At 37.3% G+C, this 16392-nt stretch overlaps 1 protein-coding gene across 50 annotated transcripts in view; it reads right to left on the bottom strand.

The window, feature by feature from the left end:
- The window catches only part of LOC125841149 (lysine-specific demethylase JMJ25-like), a 53921-nt gene that overhangs the window by 20413 nt on the left and 17116 nt on the right, over window positions 1-16392 (bottom strand). For all 50 annotated transcript variants that reach the window (XM_049520202.1, XM_049520203.1, XM_049520196.1 and 47 more), the window contains exons 9-11: window positions 15380-15501; window positions 14500-14572; window positions 14306-14391 (exon numbers count right to left, since the gene is read on the bottom strand). In XM_049520202.1, coding sequence (XP_049376159.1) covers window positions 14306-14391; window positions 14500-14572; window positions 15380-15501 — 281 coding nt within the window. The remainder of the gene's footprint in view (window positions 1-14305; window positions 14392-14499; window positions 14573-15379; window positions 15502-16392) is intronic.

The raw sequence follows: 16392 nt of genomic DNA on the forward strand, positions 1-16392 counted from the left end.
GATTAGCGCTAAGATTAGAAACTAATTATGGATAAGATAGAAACTAATTAACTTCTATGGAGTAAATTACTACCCTAAAATACAGAGAACTTGGACTGCTGTAGTTCTTGTGCATATTTCTAACAAAGAAACAATTTAGAATAACCAAACTAACAAGACCAATACTATTACTGTTTTATCAAAAAAGATCAATATAATACATTTTTTTAGTTGTGACCTTACTTTACATCTTCTGATCATTAGATATCTCCAAGGTCTAACCTACACCAACTTTTACAAAATCTACAGTTACTTCTACATCTCTAGCCACAATGCCACCACTTCTGACATCATCATCGTCTGCCTCATGCATCAGGCCAGATGATTCACCGAACCCTACAACTACTGCAGACTTGTCTACTCTAATCAACTTATTGCACTTCAAAAACATATGCAATCCACTCGTAATACTAACCTTCATAATAACTATTTAAGTTATCGTCTGTCATCACTCCATAAGGCCTTTGTATATTCTTTCTCCTTTGTTTCCATCAGTAAGATTACTTTTGAAGCACTCTCATACAACATGGTGATAGACTATAATTGATGAGATGTTTGCTTTACATGCAAGTGGTACTTGAAAGCTTGTTCCTCTTCCTTAGATTAATATATTGTTGGTTGTCGTTAGATTTATGCAGTCAAAGTTCATCCAAATGACCAAGTTGATAGACTGAAGATTCACCTTATTGCCAAGGTGTATACTTATATATTTGGGCTTGATAACACTGATACTCTCTCTCCTCTAGCTTAAATACCATTTGTTTGTCTTTTTCTATCCATGGTTGTTGTTTGACATTGGCCTCTTATCAGTTGGACATTCAATTTAAAATGCTTATCTCAATGGTGACCTAGAGGATGAATCTCAATGGTAACCTAGAGGATGAAGTTTATATGAAGCAACCACCTAATTTTGTAGCTAGGAGGAGGGGGTGTCAAGTAGGCATCAGTCATTCTATAGTCTGAAAAAATCTCCTCGAGCTTGGTTGGGAAGTTTGCATAGTAATCCAAGAGTTTGGCATGACTCGTAGTGAAGCACATCGCTTTGTGTTTTATCAACATTTTGCTCCAAAGTTGTGTATTTATTTGGTGATTTATATTGATGATATTGTTAGCATTGGCAATGATCAGGACGGTATCACTAATTTAAAGCAACATCTTGTTTGGCATTTGCAGACTAAAAACCGCGGTAGACGAAAGCATTTCTAGTAATTGCCTATTTAGGTAGCTCAGTCCATATATGGTTTTTTAATTTCACAATGAAAGTATACCTTAGACATTTTTTGAGAGACGTGAATGATGGGATGTAGACCTATTGATACTCCTACTAGATCCGAGTGCTAAACTCAAGTCAAGACAAAGGGAGGCACTTAGTGATCCTGGAAGATATTGGTGGCTGATTTGTAAGTTGAATTACCTCATTGTGATTAGACCTGATGTTGCTTTACATGTGAGTGTTGCAAGTTAGTTTACGGATTCTTGGTGTAATAGCCATTGTAATGTAGTTGTCTGAATTCTGTTATATATAAAGTCAGTTCTAGTTAAAGGACTACTCTTTGAGGATTGAGGCCACGAGTAGATTGTTAGATATCTGTCATTGATCGGCAAAAGCATGAGGTAATTGATACCCTGGAAGAGTAAGAAATAGAATGTGGTTGCTAGATCCAGGGCAAAAGTTGAATAACAAGCAATGGTTGTAGAACCTTGTGAGCTAGTATGGAAATATGTTTTGGAAGGCATAAGGTGACAAAAGGCAACAAGGGTCTACCTCACTAAGGCAAGAGGCGAGGCACTCACCTTTTTGAAGTGAGGCGCCAATTAATACACTCTAGCTTTTTCCTTATCACTTCTTTTATAGGAACATTTTACAATGCATACATTACACTCTAGGTGACGTGAGATACTAATACATATATTACTATATTGCACCTGTACATATATCTAGGTCTTAACTCTCTACCTATCTGATACATGAGTCATGACTCTTTTTTAAGTGAGTATCGGAGTCATGATTTGAAGCAGACCACCTCATTTACAAAGAGGATATCATTACCTTCCAAACAAAAGCATACTGGAAAATAGTAAGTTTTTGATGGAAAGAATTGGAGCCAGCATATGGCATATGCTTAGACTGGGTACCTATTGTGCAGATAACCTTGCAAATATTGAAAGCCTCGCAAGACGATCCCCTTGTAGGAAAAACAGAGGTTCTTTACCTACAAAACTTAGAGCTGCACAAAGAAGACGAAGGAAATACTTTGTAGAAGTACACTCTTTATTAACTAGACTCAGGAAGATAATATCTATCCATGACTCCCACTTGACAAGAAACTAGGAAAATGCCAGAAAAATAGCAACCAAATAACAACCTAACAAAGACTCTTTCAACTCTAGTAAAAGATTTATTCAAACTCCCAGTAAATAATTTATCCTACACAGTAACTTAGTGACTTAAGACTCTTTTTTGAATCAATTCTCAACACCCCCTCCCACTTGAATTCAAAATCACATGTCAAGGCATAACATAAAGTAATTGTGCTTTGCCTGAGGAAGTGCTTTAGTAAGAATATCTGCCACCTGTTCTTCTGTGCTACAACTCTTCAACTCAATCAGCCCTTCTGCAACCAGATCACGGATGAAATGATGCCGAATATCTATGTGCTTTAATCTTCCATGACAAACAGGATTTTTAGCCATTGCAATTACTGATAAATTATCACAGAAAATTTTTGTTGCTCCCTTTTGTTCTTGGTGAAGATCAGCAAGTAATTTCCTCAGCCATAACACTTGGCATGTTGAAGATGCTGCTTCAACATATTCAGCCTCGGAAGAAGACAACGTTGTTGTTGATTGTTTCTTTGAGCTCCAAGTAATAGGTGCTGAACCAAGAGTGACAAGGTTCCCAGAAACACTCTTTCTGTCGTTCACATTTCCTGCCCAATCACTATCTTGTTGCTGCGAATATCCTTTTGCGACCAATCTGACTTAATGTCTCTGCATGCTTCCGTCAGCATGGTACTTTGTCTTGAACACCCATTTTACTCCGATAACATTTTTTCCATCTGGAAGGTCTACCAAGTCCCATGTCCCATTTTTCCTTATCGCCATAAGCTCTTCTACCATTGCACACCTCCATTCCATTTTTGTTGAAGCTTCCTAAAAGCTAGCTGGGTCTACCCAAATAAAGCAAAGGTACATGTTTCATAAATATCTGAAAGTGATCTAAACTTCCGTGGAGGAGTTTCACTGGAACCTTTTGAGTCAGGCACCATCAATGCTGGGCTGCTACACCTTGGACTTGTGTCGCTGGAGTTTCCGGAAGAGCGGCTTGGTGTATTAGTAAGAGACTGACTTACTTCTTTGGTAGGAAAGGCTTCATCTTCCACCGTAACTTGTGAACTTTTATTGTTGCTTTCCCATTTCCAGCAGGTGTTTTCATCAAATACGTCTCTCCTGATAATCACCTTGCCATTTGTGGGATTATACAATCTAAAAGCCTTGGATTCAGAGCAATATCCGAAAAAGATGCACTTTCAGATTTTTCATCAAGCTTTTTACGATGTTGAGAATTTATTAGAGCATATGCAATACAACCAAAAATTCTCAAATGACTTACCCACGACTTTCTACCTTTCTAGATTTCAAAAGGTGTTTGACCCATGATTGCTTTGGACAATGCCAAAGTTGGGATCTGACCACAACCCAATTCTACTGACATGTGGGAATCTGAATTTCAAGAAGTCCTACTTCAAATTCGAAAATTGGTGGATGAGAGTGGACGGATTCAAGGAAGAGGTGAAATTATGGTGGCAATCTTTTGTAATAACTGGAACCCCAGGTTTTGTTTTGGCAGAAAAGCTGAAACTTTTGAAAGGAAAGATGAAGAAATGGAGTAAGAATAATAGAAAAAATTGTAAAGCACAAAAGGAGGAGATTATGGAGGAGCTGGCCAAATGGGAAGCTGTACAAGAACAAAGAGTGCTCACAGAGGAGGAGATCCAACAAAAAACAAATTTGGCCATCACTTATGAGCAAGTAGCTAAGAATGAAGAAATAAGATGGAGGCAAAGATCAAGAATCCAGTGGCTAAAGCAAGGGGGTAAAAATACTAAGTTTTTTCACAGAGTAGCTACTTCTCAGAAGAGGTATAATTCCATTGAGTCTCTACTGGTGGATGGATGCAATACTAATGACCCCTATGTCATTAAAGAGACCATCAAAAGCTTCTACCAAAATTTGTACACAGAACCAGAGGAGTGGAGGCCTGAGCTACAATTACAAGGGATCACAACCATTAGTGTGGAGGAGCAGAAAGAACTAGAGGGTCCTTTTGAGGAGGAAGAGATCTTAGGCTGCTTAGTGTGGAGGAGCAGAAAGCTTTGTGCTATGAAGAAAGCACCTGGACCTGATGGTTTCCCCATGTCCTTTTACTTGTCTTTCTGGGAGATCCTAAAAGAGAATATTATAAAGGCTAGACAAGAATTCCATGCTAGACAGATTACTTAGAAGAGCTTTAATGCTACTTTTGTAGCACTCATCCCCAAGAAAACCAGTGCTGCTGAACTTAAAGACTTCAGACCAATAAGTCTGATTACTCGAGTTTACAAGGTAATAGCAAAACTACTGGCAGAAAGCCTGAAAAGAGTGCTTGATAAGTTTGTCAACAAAAACCAAATGGCATTGATTAAAGGAAGACAAATAATGGATGCAGCTCTCATTGCAAGTGAGTGTATGGACTCCAGGAAGGGGAACCGGTGGGTTTTTTCTCTTCAGGAAAGGGAATCAAACAAGGTGATCCTCTTTCACCCTTTTTATTTATCCTGGTAATGGACGGATTTGATAGTTTGATAAGGATTGCTACTCAAAACAGGTGGATCAGAGGTTTCCAGATTAGTGGAAACAATGGTGATATTAAAGAGATTTGCCATCTACTTTATGCAAATGACACCGTGATTTTCTGTGAGCCACAGGAGGAGCAATTTAGATTCATCAAACTAATTTTGTTGTTTTTTGAAGCTTGTACAGGTTTGAAAGTTAACTAGGGAAAGAGCAATTTATATCCTATTAAGGATGTGACAAACATCCAAAGTCTAGCTAACATTTTGGGCTGCAGAGTGGGGAAATTGCCCACAACTTATTTGGGTATGCCTTTAGGTAATACACACAAAGATTTGAAGATATGGGACAACATAGTCAAGAAGACTGAAAAGAGACTAGCCAGATGGAAGGCTCAATACATTTCTTTTGGTGGCAGACACATTCTTATCAACTCTGTTCTAGACTCTCTCCCAACACATGTTATGTCTCTTTTCACTATACCGGCAAAAGTGGTTAAGAAATTGGACAAACTTAGGAGAGATTTCCTTTGGCATGGTTGCAAAGAGAACAAAGGATACAATTTGGTCAAGTGGGCGACAGTTTTGCAGAAAAGATAAAGGTGGCTTGGGCATCAGAGATTTGACGAAGCATAACAACAGTCTTTTGATGAAATGGTTGTGGAGATACACTGAGGAGAGGCAAGCTTTGTGGAAAGATTTGATTAAATGTAAATATGGGGAGGATGGATTTTGGTGTAGTAACATAAGCACGGCTACTTATGGAGCGGGGGTTTGGAGAGCTATTACAAACTTATGGCCCAAGTTAGAAGCAAATTTACATATCAAGGTGGGAGATGGAAGGAGAACTAGATTCTGGTGGGATGTATGGATCAAACAAACCCCCCTAAAAGACTTGTTTCCTGATCTATTTATTTTGTGCACCAATTCTGAGGCAATGATAAGTGATTGCTAGACAGTACAAGGTTGGAATCTCTATTTCAGAAGACTTCTAAATGATTGGGAAATAGAGAGAGTAGCCAAATTGTTGGAGGAAGTGGGGGATTTTGCAGGCACCAATACTGACAATGATGTTGTTAGATGGTCACACAGTAAGGATGGGATCTTCACAGTTGGCAGGACATATAAAAAGGAGTGCAAGTCGCAAAGTAGCAGATACCAGAGTTCATGGAAAAATATCTGGAGGACTGCAACACCAACAAAAGTTAAATGCTTTACTTGGCTGGTCATTAGAAAGGCATGCTTGACACATGAAGTCTTGAGGAAGAAAAGAAAGATCATACTTCCGTGGTGCTCTTTATGTGGAAAGACAGGGGAAACTAACAGTCATCTATTCTTACATTGTACTTTCACAGCACAAATATGGTCCATGTTTCTCAACTTTTTAGAAGTGAAATGGACTATGCCCGAACATACAACTGATTTACTTAGTTGTTGGATCAGGAGAGGAGGTAGCAAGAGACAAAAGACCTGGTGGAATTTGATTCCACGTTGCATTTGGTGGACAGTGTGGAAGGAGAGGAATAGTAGGAATTTTGAAGATATATCCAATTCCATTCACAGGGTTAAATGGAATTGCATTGTATCTCTATTTTTGGTGTAAAGATATAGGATTAGAGGATTCAGATCAAATTTTTTATCAACTTTTAGAATTCTTATGATCCTTGTAAGTATTATGCTTTTTGTTCTTTTCTGATTTTTTAAAGGTCCCCAGCATATCCTAAATGCTGAAGAATACAATGTTTACCAATTCTCAAAATTAAGCAGATAAACTGCAGTATGGACAACCTCAGCCCAAAACTGATTTGGAAGATCATTACTCTTTAGCATGCTCCTGGCTATCGCCCATCTCCACTACAGTTCTGTTCTTCCGCTCAGCAATCCCATTTTGCTCCGGAGTGTAAAGTGCAATCAATTCCCTGTGAATTACATTTTCTTCACAAAACAACTTAAATTCTTATGATAAGAACTCACCTCCTATGTCGGTATGCAGAACCTTAACTTTGTTACCAACTTGGTTTTCAACCAACGCCTTGAATTTTTTGAAGCTTGCAAAAGTTTCTAATTTGAGCTTCAAAAAATATACCCAACTCATCCGACTATAATCATCAATTAGTAACAGAAAATATCGAGAACTAGCAAGAGAGTCTGTGTTCATAGGACCACACAAAATCTACATGAACAATTTCAAGACAGCTAGTAGCTCTTAAGGATCTTCCAACAGGAAAAGAATTTCTATGTTGCTTGCCATATATACAACCTTCACATGTATTTTCAACAGATCCTATATTTGGCAAACATGAACCATCTTATTTTGACTTAGCAATCTCAATCCATTTATATTCAAGTGTCCATAACGCAAATGATTCGTCAAGATTTTTCTCACTAACAATCAAGGCTTGTTCAACTTTTGAAACTTCAAGTGGAAACATTTATTATCTGTCAAGTGAATATTTGCTAAGATTTGACCAGACTACTTATTCTTAATAACACATGAGTCATCATCAAACAAGACAGAGAATCCACAACTCAACAATTGCCAACACTTAGTAAGTTATGTGCCAAGCTAGGAGCAAATAACACATTTTGAATAAGTTTCACTTTACCTTGACTAGTATGGACAGCAATAGTACCTTCACCTTCGACTTGAATATTCTTATTATCACCAAGCCAAATTCGCCTCTTTTTTGTCTCATCTAGCTCTTTAAATCCTTTTCTTTCACCGATCATGTGATGGGAGCATCCACTATCCACAAACCAAACATCAAACTTGTAATCTATGGAGGTAGAGCGAGCCATGAAAAGCACGCTTTCTTCTTCCTCTTCCTCGGCATAACTAGCTTGATCATTTTTTTACCAACAGATAGCCTCTATATGGCCAAAACTATGACAATTGTAACAATGCACTCCACTTCTGCGGCTATTTGTCCTCCCAGATTGGCTTCTGCCTCTACCACGTCCTCTGCCTCTAAAAGAGCCTCTGTCGTGTCCTCGTGCGCCTTGTTCTAACAACTTCTCATTCTGAATTGGATGCTCTTCCTTCACTTGAAAAGATTGTTCTTCGGTTCTCTCTATTGACTTATTGATCCGTGACTCATGAGATTGCAAAGAGCCCATTAGTTCATCAAATGAAAACTTACACAAGTCTTTTGATTCCTCTATGGCTGCAACCACATGATCAAACTTTGGAGGTAAGCTTCTTAAAACTTTTGAAACTACAATTTTATCACCCATGTCTTCACCATATGATTTCATTTGACTTACAATTCCACTAACTCTTGATAAAAAGTCTTGCACAAATTCATTGTTTTTCATGAACAATGTTTCAAAATTACGACGAAAAGATTGTAGTTTCACAATAATTACCTTAGAGGAACCTTGAAACTCAGTTTTCAAAATCAGCCAAGTATCTCTTGAGGTAGTAGCTGCTGCAATTCTTGAGAAGATTGTCTCATGAATGGCTTGTTGAATAAAGAACAAAGCTTTTGCATCCTTCTTTCTGATTTCTTTTTATCTATTCTCTTCCTCTGCATCCGGTTCTGCTACATCAGTGAACCCATCTTCGATCAAGTCCCACAATTCTTGAGACCTAAACAAGGTCTTCATCTTGATACTCCAAAACTCATACTTTTAACTATTGAAGACGGGTATGAGGGGTTGTGAAGAAGAGGATATACCATTTGCTGCCATAACTTTTTTTTCTTCTTATATTTCACTCCCGGGCTGTTTCTTATCTCTTTATCGCCCAGTCAAAGACCGAACAGTTGCTCTAATACCACAATGTAGGAAAAACAGAGGTTCTTTAACTACAAAACTTAGAGTTGCACAAAGAAGACGAAGGAAATACTTTGTAGAATTGCACTATTTATTAGCTGGAAACATCTGCCTTTATAGGCTTACAGACTCAGGAAGATAATATATATCCATGACTCCCACCTGACTAGAAACTAGGAAAGTGCCAAAAAAATAGCAACCAAATAACAACCTAACAAAGACTCTTTCAACTCTAGTAAAAGATTTATTCAAACTCACAGTAAATAATGTATGCTATGCAGTAACTTAGTAACTTAAACTCTTTTTTGAATCAACTATCAACACCCCTCCTTTGTCTCCAAGACAAAAAATTATATGGAAGTTAACTCTAAGCAGATATGATGGGATCTGCTCAATTATGATATCCTCTTGTCTGTGCATGTAACCAAAAAAGAATTGTCTATATATAAGGGAAATAAAAAAAGTCGCAGAAACCGAAAGAGTTCCCAAAAAATTATGCTAAAAAGAAGTTTGCACAAATGGCTCATAATGGAGATAGTATTCTACCTACACCTGAAGTCATGGATAGATCATCTCGATCTATCACTGGAGCAGACTATAATGATAACCTTTAGTACCAAGCATCAAGGCAACAATCATCAATTGCTTGCACAAAACCTGGTAACTACTTTGCTTATGGCGTATAGTCTTCATGTTAGGAACAACAGATTCTTGATTCCAGTGCTTCTAACCATATTTCTAGTAACAAAAATACTCTATGTACTCTTACTACCCCTTCTACCCTCTATACTGTTACTTTGGCTAATGCATCAAAGATTATTGTAAAAGGGATAGGTATAGTTCATACCTTTAAAATTAGTCCTTTTCTAAGTTGCTCAGACACTCTAAAAATGTTGTCGCATCCGAGTCAGATTCTTCAAAAACACACTATTTTTGGAGGATCCAACATGCACCCATCAACATTTTTGAATAATCCGAGCAACATAGATCCTTTTTACACCAAAAAGTCCATATAATCTTATTTCCATTAGCAAAAAACCTGAAATGTGTTGTAACTTCCCTTGATGATTCATTTCTTGTGCAGGATCGTAGTATGGGACAAGTGATTGGAAAAGGAAATGAGTCACATGGATTGTACCTGCTCTCTATTCCAACACCACATGTTACCTTCACTTCCACTATTTCCTCTTATTGCTCCATAGTCTATTGTGTCATCCAAGTCTCTTGAAATTTCAAAAGATGGTCCCAGTTTATCTATTTATCTTTGTTAGAATGTGAGTCGTGTAAGCTTGGGAAGCACACTCATGCCTCTTTCCCAAAGCGCGTCAATAATAGGGTCACCTCTATGTTTGAAATTCTTCATTCGGATATATGAGGTCAGAGTCGTGTCAGTTCTTCTTGGCTTTCATTATTTTGTTACTTTTATTAATGACTACTCTCCGTGCACGTGGTTATTTTTAATGAAAAATAGATTTGAGCTATTCTCTATCTTTCCAAAATTTTATGCTGAAATTCGCAATCAATTTGGTATTTCCATTAAGTTAATTAGTGATAATGCCCGAGAATACTTCTCTACCTCTCTTTTCTTTTATGTCATGCCAAGGCATATTGCACTTGTCTTCTTGTGCACATACTCTTCAACAAAATGGAGTTGCTAAGCGAAAGAACAAACATCTCATAGAAACAACTCGAACATTGCTCATTCACAATCATTTCCCTTTAGGTTTTTGGGTGATGCCATTATTACTGCTTGTTATTTAATCAATCGCATGCCTTCATCCGTTTTGCAGTACCACAGTCCTCACTCAATCCTCTATCCGTACTAAAATTTGTTTCCCCTTCCTCCATGTGTGTTTGGTTGCACCTGTTTCGTTCATAACCTTATCCCCGAAAAAGATAAACTTCAGCACAAGGCTTTTAAATGTGTCTTTCTCGGGTATTCTCTTCTACAAAAAGGTTACAAATGCTTTGACTCCTCTACCAATAAGTACTTGATCTTTGCATATGTTACTTTTTTTTAGATGACAAGGAAAACATGCAGCCGCTATGCTTTGGGTGTGCATAGGGTAAAACCCCCACTCCTATGCAATAGCAAACCACATAGGAGAGGTAACCCGTACTAGGCAAGCCCAATGCGACGAGTCCACCCAGAAGGCAAACTCCTTGCTTTCGGTGGCAAGGAGTTTCAAACTTGAGACCTCCAACATGGCAGTCCCAAGCCCAAACCACTGGGCCACCCCGAAGGGTTTTGTAGATGTTACTTTTTTCGAGACTTCTCCGCATTTTCTCTGAATACAGAAATTCAGGTCATATCAGTCCTTCCAATTCCAACTATTCAAACCTTAGCTCCACCTCCAACTCTTAAGGTCTATTCCCGATGACCTCAATCTCCTTCTAAGCTTGCTAATTTAATTAATATTTCTAACTTTGATACAGGTACACAAAGCAATCCAGGAGACTCATACCTGCTCCAACAATGCTTTTTGCTTCAATCGAGCACTTATCAGATGATCTTCCCATTGCTCCTCGCAAAAGTACTAGAACTACCATCAATCAAACTCTCTTATATGCTTATTTAAGTAATCATCATTTGTCATCTTCATATCATGCCTTCATTACTAGCTTATCAACACTGAAAGTTTCCAAGACTGTGACAAAAGCACTGGTTCATCCAAATTGGCGTCAGGCTATGAATTATGATTGAGGAGATGATTGTTTTGCATAATAATGGTACTTGGGAGCTTGTTCCTTTACCTCAAGGCAAAACCACATGTGGTTGTCATTGGGTATTCGCAGTTAAGGTAGATTCGGATGGAGCTATTGATTGTCCCAAAGTGAGATTGGTTGCTAAGGGATACACTCAGATTTATGGCATCGATTATGGAGATACTTTCTCACTAGTTGCTAAGATGGCTTATGTCCATCTTCTCATCTCTATGGCAACAATGAATCATTGACCCCTATTTCAGCTAGACATCGAAAAATGCATTCCTACATGAAGAACTTGTTGAAGAGGTATATATGGAGCAACCACTAAGGTTTGTTGCTCAGGGGGAGTCTAGACTAGTTTGTAAACTTCGTCGATCCCTCTATGGTCTCAAGTAGTCTCTCAGAGCATGATTTGGTCATTTCAAGTTGATCACTATGTATTCTATAGGCATTCATCTCATGGCAAACATATCTTTTTAATTGTTTATGTTGATGATGTTGTTATCACGAGAGATGATCATGAAGGTATTGCTCAACTCAAACAACACCTCTCAAGTCGCTTCAAACTAAGGAATTGGGCTAGGCATTGAAGTGGCACAATGTGGCCATGGTATTGCTATTACACAAAGCAAATATGCCTTAGACATTTTAGAAGACATTGGTATGTAGGATTGCAAACATGCGGACAATTTCATGGATCCAAATACTAAGCTTATTCCATGATAGAGGGAGTTTTTAAAAGATCGTTATTAGAGACTTGTTGGCAAACTCAACTATCTTATGATCACGCGACCAAACATCTCATTTGTTGTTAGTGTAGTTAGCCAATTTTTGCAATCACCTTGTGGTAGTCATTGGAATGCAGTGATTCACATCTTAGATATATCAAAAGCTCTCCAGGACAAGGTTTATTGTATGAAGATAAGAGACACCAACATTGTTGGATATTCTAATGCAAATTGGGCAGGATCACCTTCTGACAGGTGGTCCACTTCGGGTAATTGTGTTCTAATTGGAGGCAATCTAATATCTAGGAAAAGTAAAAAGCAAGTTGTCGTAGCTAGGGCAAGCGTAGAGGTAGAGTATCGAGCTATGACACTAGCTATGTGTGAGCTTATATGGTTGAGACAATTTCTCCAAGAATTGAAGATGGGAAGAGTTGAACTGATGACATTGATTTGTGATAACCAAGTTGCACTACATATTGCTTCTAGTGTCGTGTTTCATGAAAGGACGAAGCACATTGAGATTTGTCACTTCATTCGAGAGAAGATTGAGTCAGGGTACATCGCCACGAGTTTTGTCAACTCAAAAGATCAACTAGCGAATATTTTCACAAAATCACTGCAATGATTCAGAATTGACTATATTTGTGGCAAACTAGGAGCATGACTTATGCGCTCCAGCTTGAGGGAAGTGTTAATTATGGTATAATTGGATAGTGTAGATATGAGAATATTTAGATATGGCATGATTAGATAATGTAGATATGAATTAGTTTCTTTCCTTATTTACACTATTTGTAATAACTATTTAATCCCATCAACTTGAAGCAATAATCAATCAATTCAATTCCCAATATCTCTGCTTCTTCGTCTAATTTCTCATGGTATCAGAGCAGGCAGAGGTCATGAGATCGAATCTCACCACCACCATATCAAAAAGAATTTTCATATGCTTGTCCCATGAAAATAAAAGAATCAAGCCTGCATGTGAGGAGGCATGTTGAGAATACAATTAAATAATCGAAGTGTGCTCTCTTAGCAGCTTAAGTTTTTAGATGAGATGGTCACCCACTTCAAGAGAACACAATTCAAAACACCTACCACCAGTTTTANTATTCTTATAGGATTGTATAAACCTATTCCTATTCTAATAGGATTGTATAAACCTATTCATATTCTAACATGGACAAACTTAGGAGAGATTTCCTTTGGCATGGTTGCAAAGAGAACAAAGGATACAATTTGGTCAAGTGGCGACAGTTTTGCAGAAAAGATAAAGGTGGCTTGGGCATCAGAGATTTGATGAAGCATAACAACAGTCTTTTGATGAAATGGTTGTGGAGATACACTGAGGAGATATGCATAACTAAATATGTGGAATAAAGTGGAAAGTTGACTAGGAAGAAAAATTAGTGGTTATATGAGAAAGTTTTGAAGCATAGTTTACTAATTAGCACTAAACTTTATTCATTATCTTCAATATAGCAACTTATTGATAATATCCAAGTTCCCTGATCAGAAGTCAAAGATCTATTAGTCATCATTTATGTCAGTACATTTGGAAAAAGAAAGTGTACAGTTTTTTATTGCTTATTCATCCCGTCTATCTCAAAAACCAAGATCGGATATTTTCAGAACTAAGAGAGTGTATTTTTATTCTTCCAACTTCTCAGTCGTTAGCAGTGTTGCTTCTACAACAACAGTCAAACTAAGACCCAGAAAATGAAACTGAGGGAGTATCAATTATCACTATCCAACTTTAAATCAGCCTTACTTTGGATAATTTTCAATGGCATATAAGCAGCTACAGTAACCTACATCCACTTTCAACTTAACCTTAGAATAGGCAGCTTTATTCACAAATTCGCACTTTGAAGGCACCGGGTCTTTAAGTTGTTTAGTCACTTTGGCTGCAGAATGTCATAGTTAAATGATAAATAAAATAGCAAAACATTTTATTATCCTAAAACTTACCCAAAATATACGCTACAAGAATTTTTATCTTTCGCAACCACTACGGATTGGATAAAAGTAAAAGTAGCCTTTTCTTTTGACAAGGCAAAAAATGATAAAACTATAAATTACTATAGCTTCAACTATTAGAATTTTTCTGATAGGTTAAATTAAGTTGCCATAGCTTCGACTATTATCTTAAAGTTGAATTGAGGTCCTAAGTTAATTTAAAAAGGAAGAACCTAAAAAATTGACAAGGGGAGAGAGAGACACCTTCAAATTTCTAACTTGATAAGGGCAGCCTGCAGGTATGAAAACTGCATCCCCTAATTTTTGAACAAAGGTCCATGGTTCAATTCCTGCGAAATAGAAAATAATTAAAATAAAAATGTAAGAAGAAAAAAGAGAGAGTTCCACATCGAAATAGGAACGTTTCAAGCTATGAGATTCATACATGGAACACTCACCACATTCTTCCTTAAGATTATTTTTGTGATCCTTAGTCAAGTAAAATGTTTGATCATGTATAGGGTGAATAACCTACAATGCAAGACAAAATGGAGTTGGTAGTTGGTACATGCAGAATACTTTGTGTTTTAAATAATAAGACAGAAAAACAAAGAATGAAATGTCCCACAGTTATCATTCTTGTATTGAATTATAAATATCTGGAAAAGGAAAAAGGAAAATTCTTTAAACATTAGAAGAAATAGAGTGATGTTTATTTTCTTCATAAGTTTAACTCTATGTCTCTACCAAAAACATCTTCATGGTAAATTTGATAATATACAAACAACAAGCTTCATCATGTGTATGCATTTCAAGTTCAAGCAATATTTTCTTAAATTTCTTGTTTCATCATCTACAATTTCAGAAGATTGTGTTTCGAAACAACCCCCTCCTCTGTACTTGAATAACGAGTTAAAAGGCAAATTTGGGAGATTTAAAAATATGTTTTATGTCTAGGTAGGAAATATGTCTCATATTGAAAATTCTTACTCAAGAAAATTTGGCACAAAGTGTAACATTATAGGTCCTGCTCTCAGGCAAAAGTTGAGGGACTGGTGACTTGGGTCACAGGTTCAAGCCTTGCGCCATGTGAACTAAGCTTGGTATTTAAGTGGAAAAGGGTAAAGGGGCGGGAGCAATATCCCCCAAGTTTCAAAGGTTCCGGTAGGTCTTACGGGCTGACCCCAGATGGATTTCTCGGTCATCTAAAAACACCTCATTAATGAAAGAAACATCCTACAACCAATTATTCTTAACCCCCAAGCCAAAGCCACGAAAGAAACAATAGGACTCAACACTCATTCCAAAGTATGAATGCTAAGCATATTTGGTTCATACCTGTGGTATACGACAACAATTAATATGCCTGAATTCCTTGAAGTGCTTCCTAAGATATTCCTCTAACTTTGGAATATCTTGCCTTCTAAAGATATCCCACAATGCACCTCCATCTATATCATCTGTGAGAAAACAAGAGTTTGAGAGAGAATTCAGCTTTATTATTCCCACAAGTTATTGGGGTTCTGTTACAGAATCAATTTACAGTTGTGCAATATTGTATATATGGTAGTCTAGCTGATTTGTAGGGATTTGATTATCTAGTTACCATAGTTAGTTAGTACTCTTCATGTATTTATATCACTGTAATCATTGAGCAATAAACAAGTTATTCTCTCCAAACCTTATCAATAACATCGCATCAGAGCCTTGTGGGACTAGAAAGTGTAGTATGTCGAACTTCACAGCTAGTCGTCGCCAGAATTAGCCACACGTGAAGGTGCATGTGTGGACCAATCTTGATCTGGAGTCCTAATTTGGCATCGCCTTGAAATTCTCAGCCGACTTAAGGTGGTCTTCAAGATATTAGACCAAGTTTTGAAGAATAAGCATCAACAATCAGGTACAGTGATTTCTTTTGGTCATATTTGAGTTCGAATTACTTTGTCTGCTGCTTTGATTTGTTTTGAGTTGCAATATTGTTTGAATTATGCTGCTGTTGTTTGAATTTACCCTCCACTGTTCAATTGGTTTCACATCTGGATCATTTGGGTATTTCATATTTTAGTTTCTAAACTATCTCCTGAACAACTGGGTGTTTTAGTCTATTTGTTTTGTATCTTGAATTTTGTTGGGCATCTCTTTGAATGGTTTATGTCTATTTGAGTTGAACCCTTTAGCTAGGAGTTGACTGCTTCACTATTAATACCTTTATATGTGAATGGAGCTCTTATTGAGTTGAGTCAAACAATCTGACTTGTTGGCGTGGACAGAACTGTTGGGATAACATTTGGTACAGAGCTTTGGCAATTTCTCTTTATTCTGATTTGATATGGTGAGTTTGGCGAAATGAC

Source organism: Solanum stenotomum, chromosome 10, assembly GCF_019186545.1.
Source record: "Solanum stenotomum isolate F172 chromosome 10, ASM1918654v1, whole genome shotgun sequence".
NCBI lineage: Eukaryota > Viridiplantae > Streptophyta > Magnoliopsida > Solanales > Solanaceae > Solanum > Solanum stenotomum.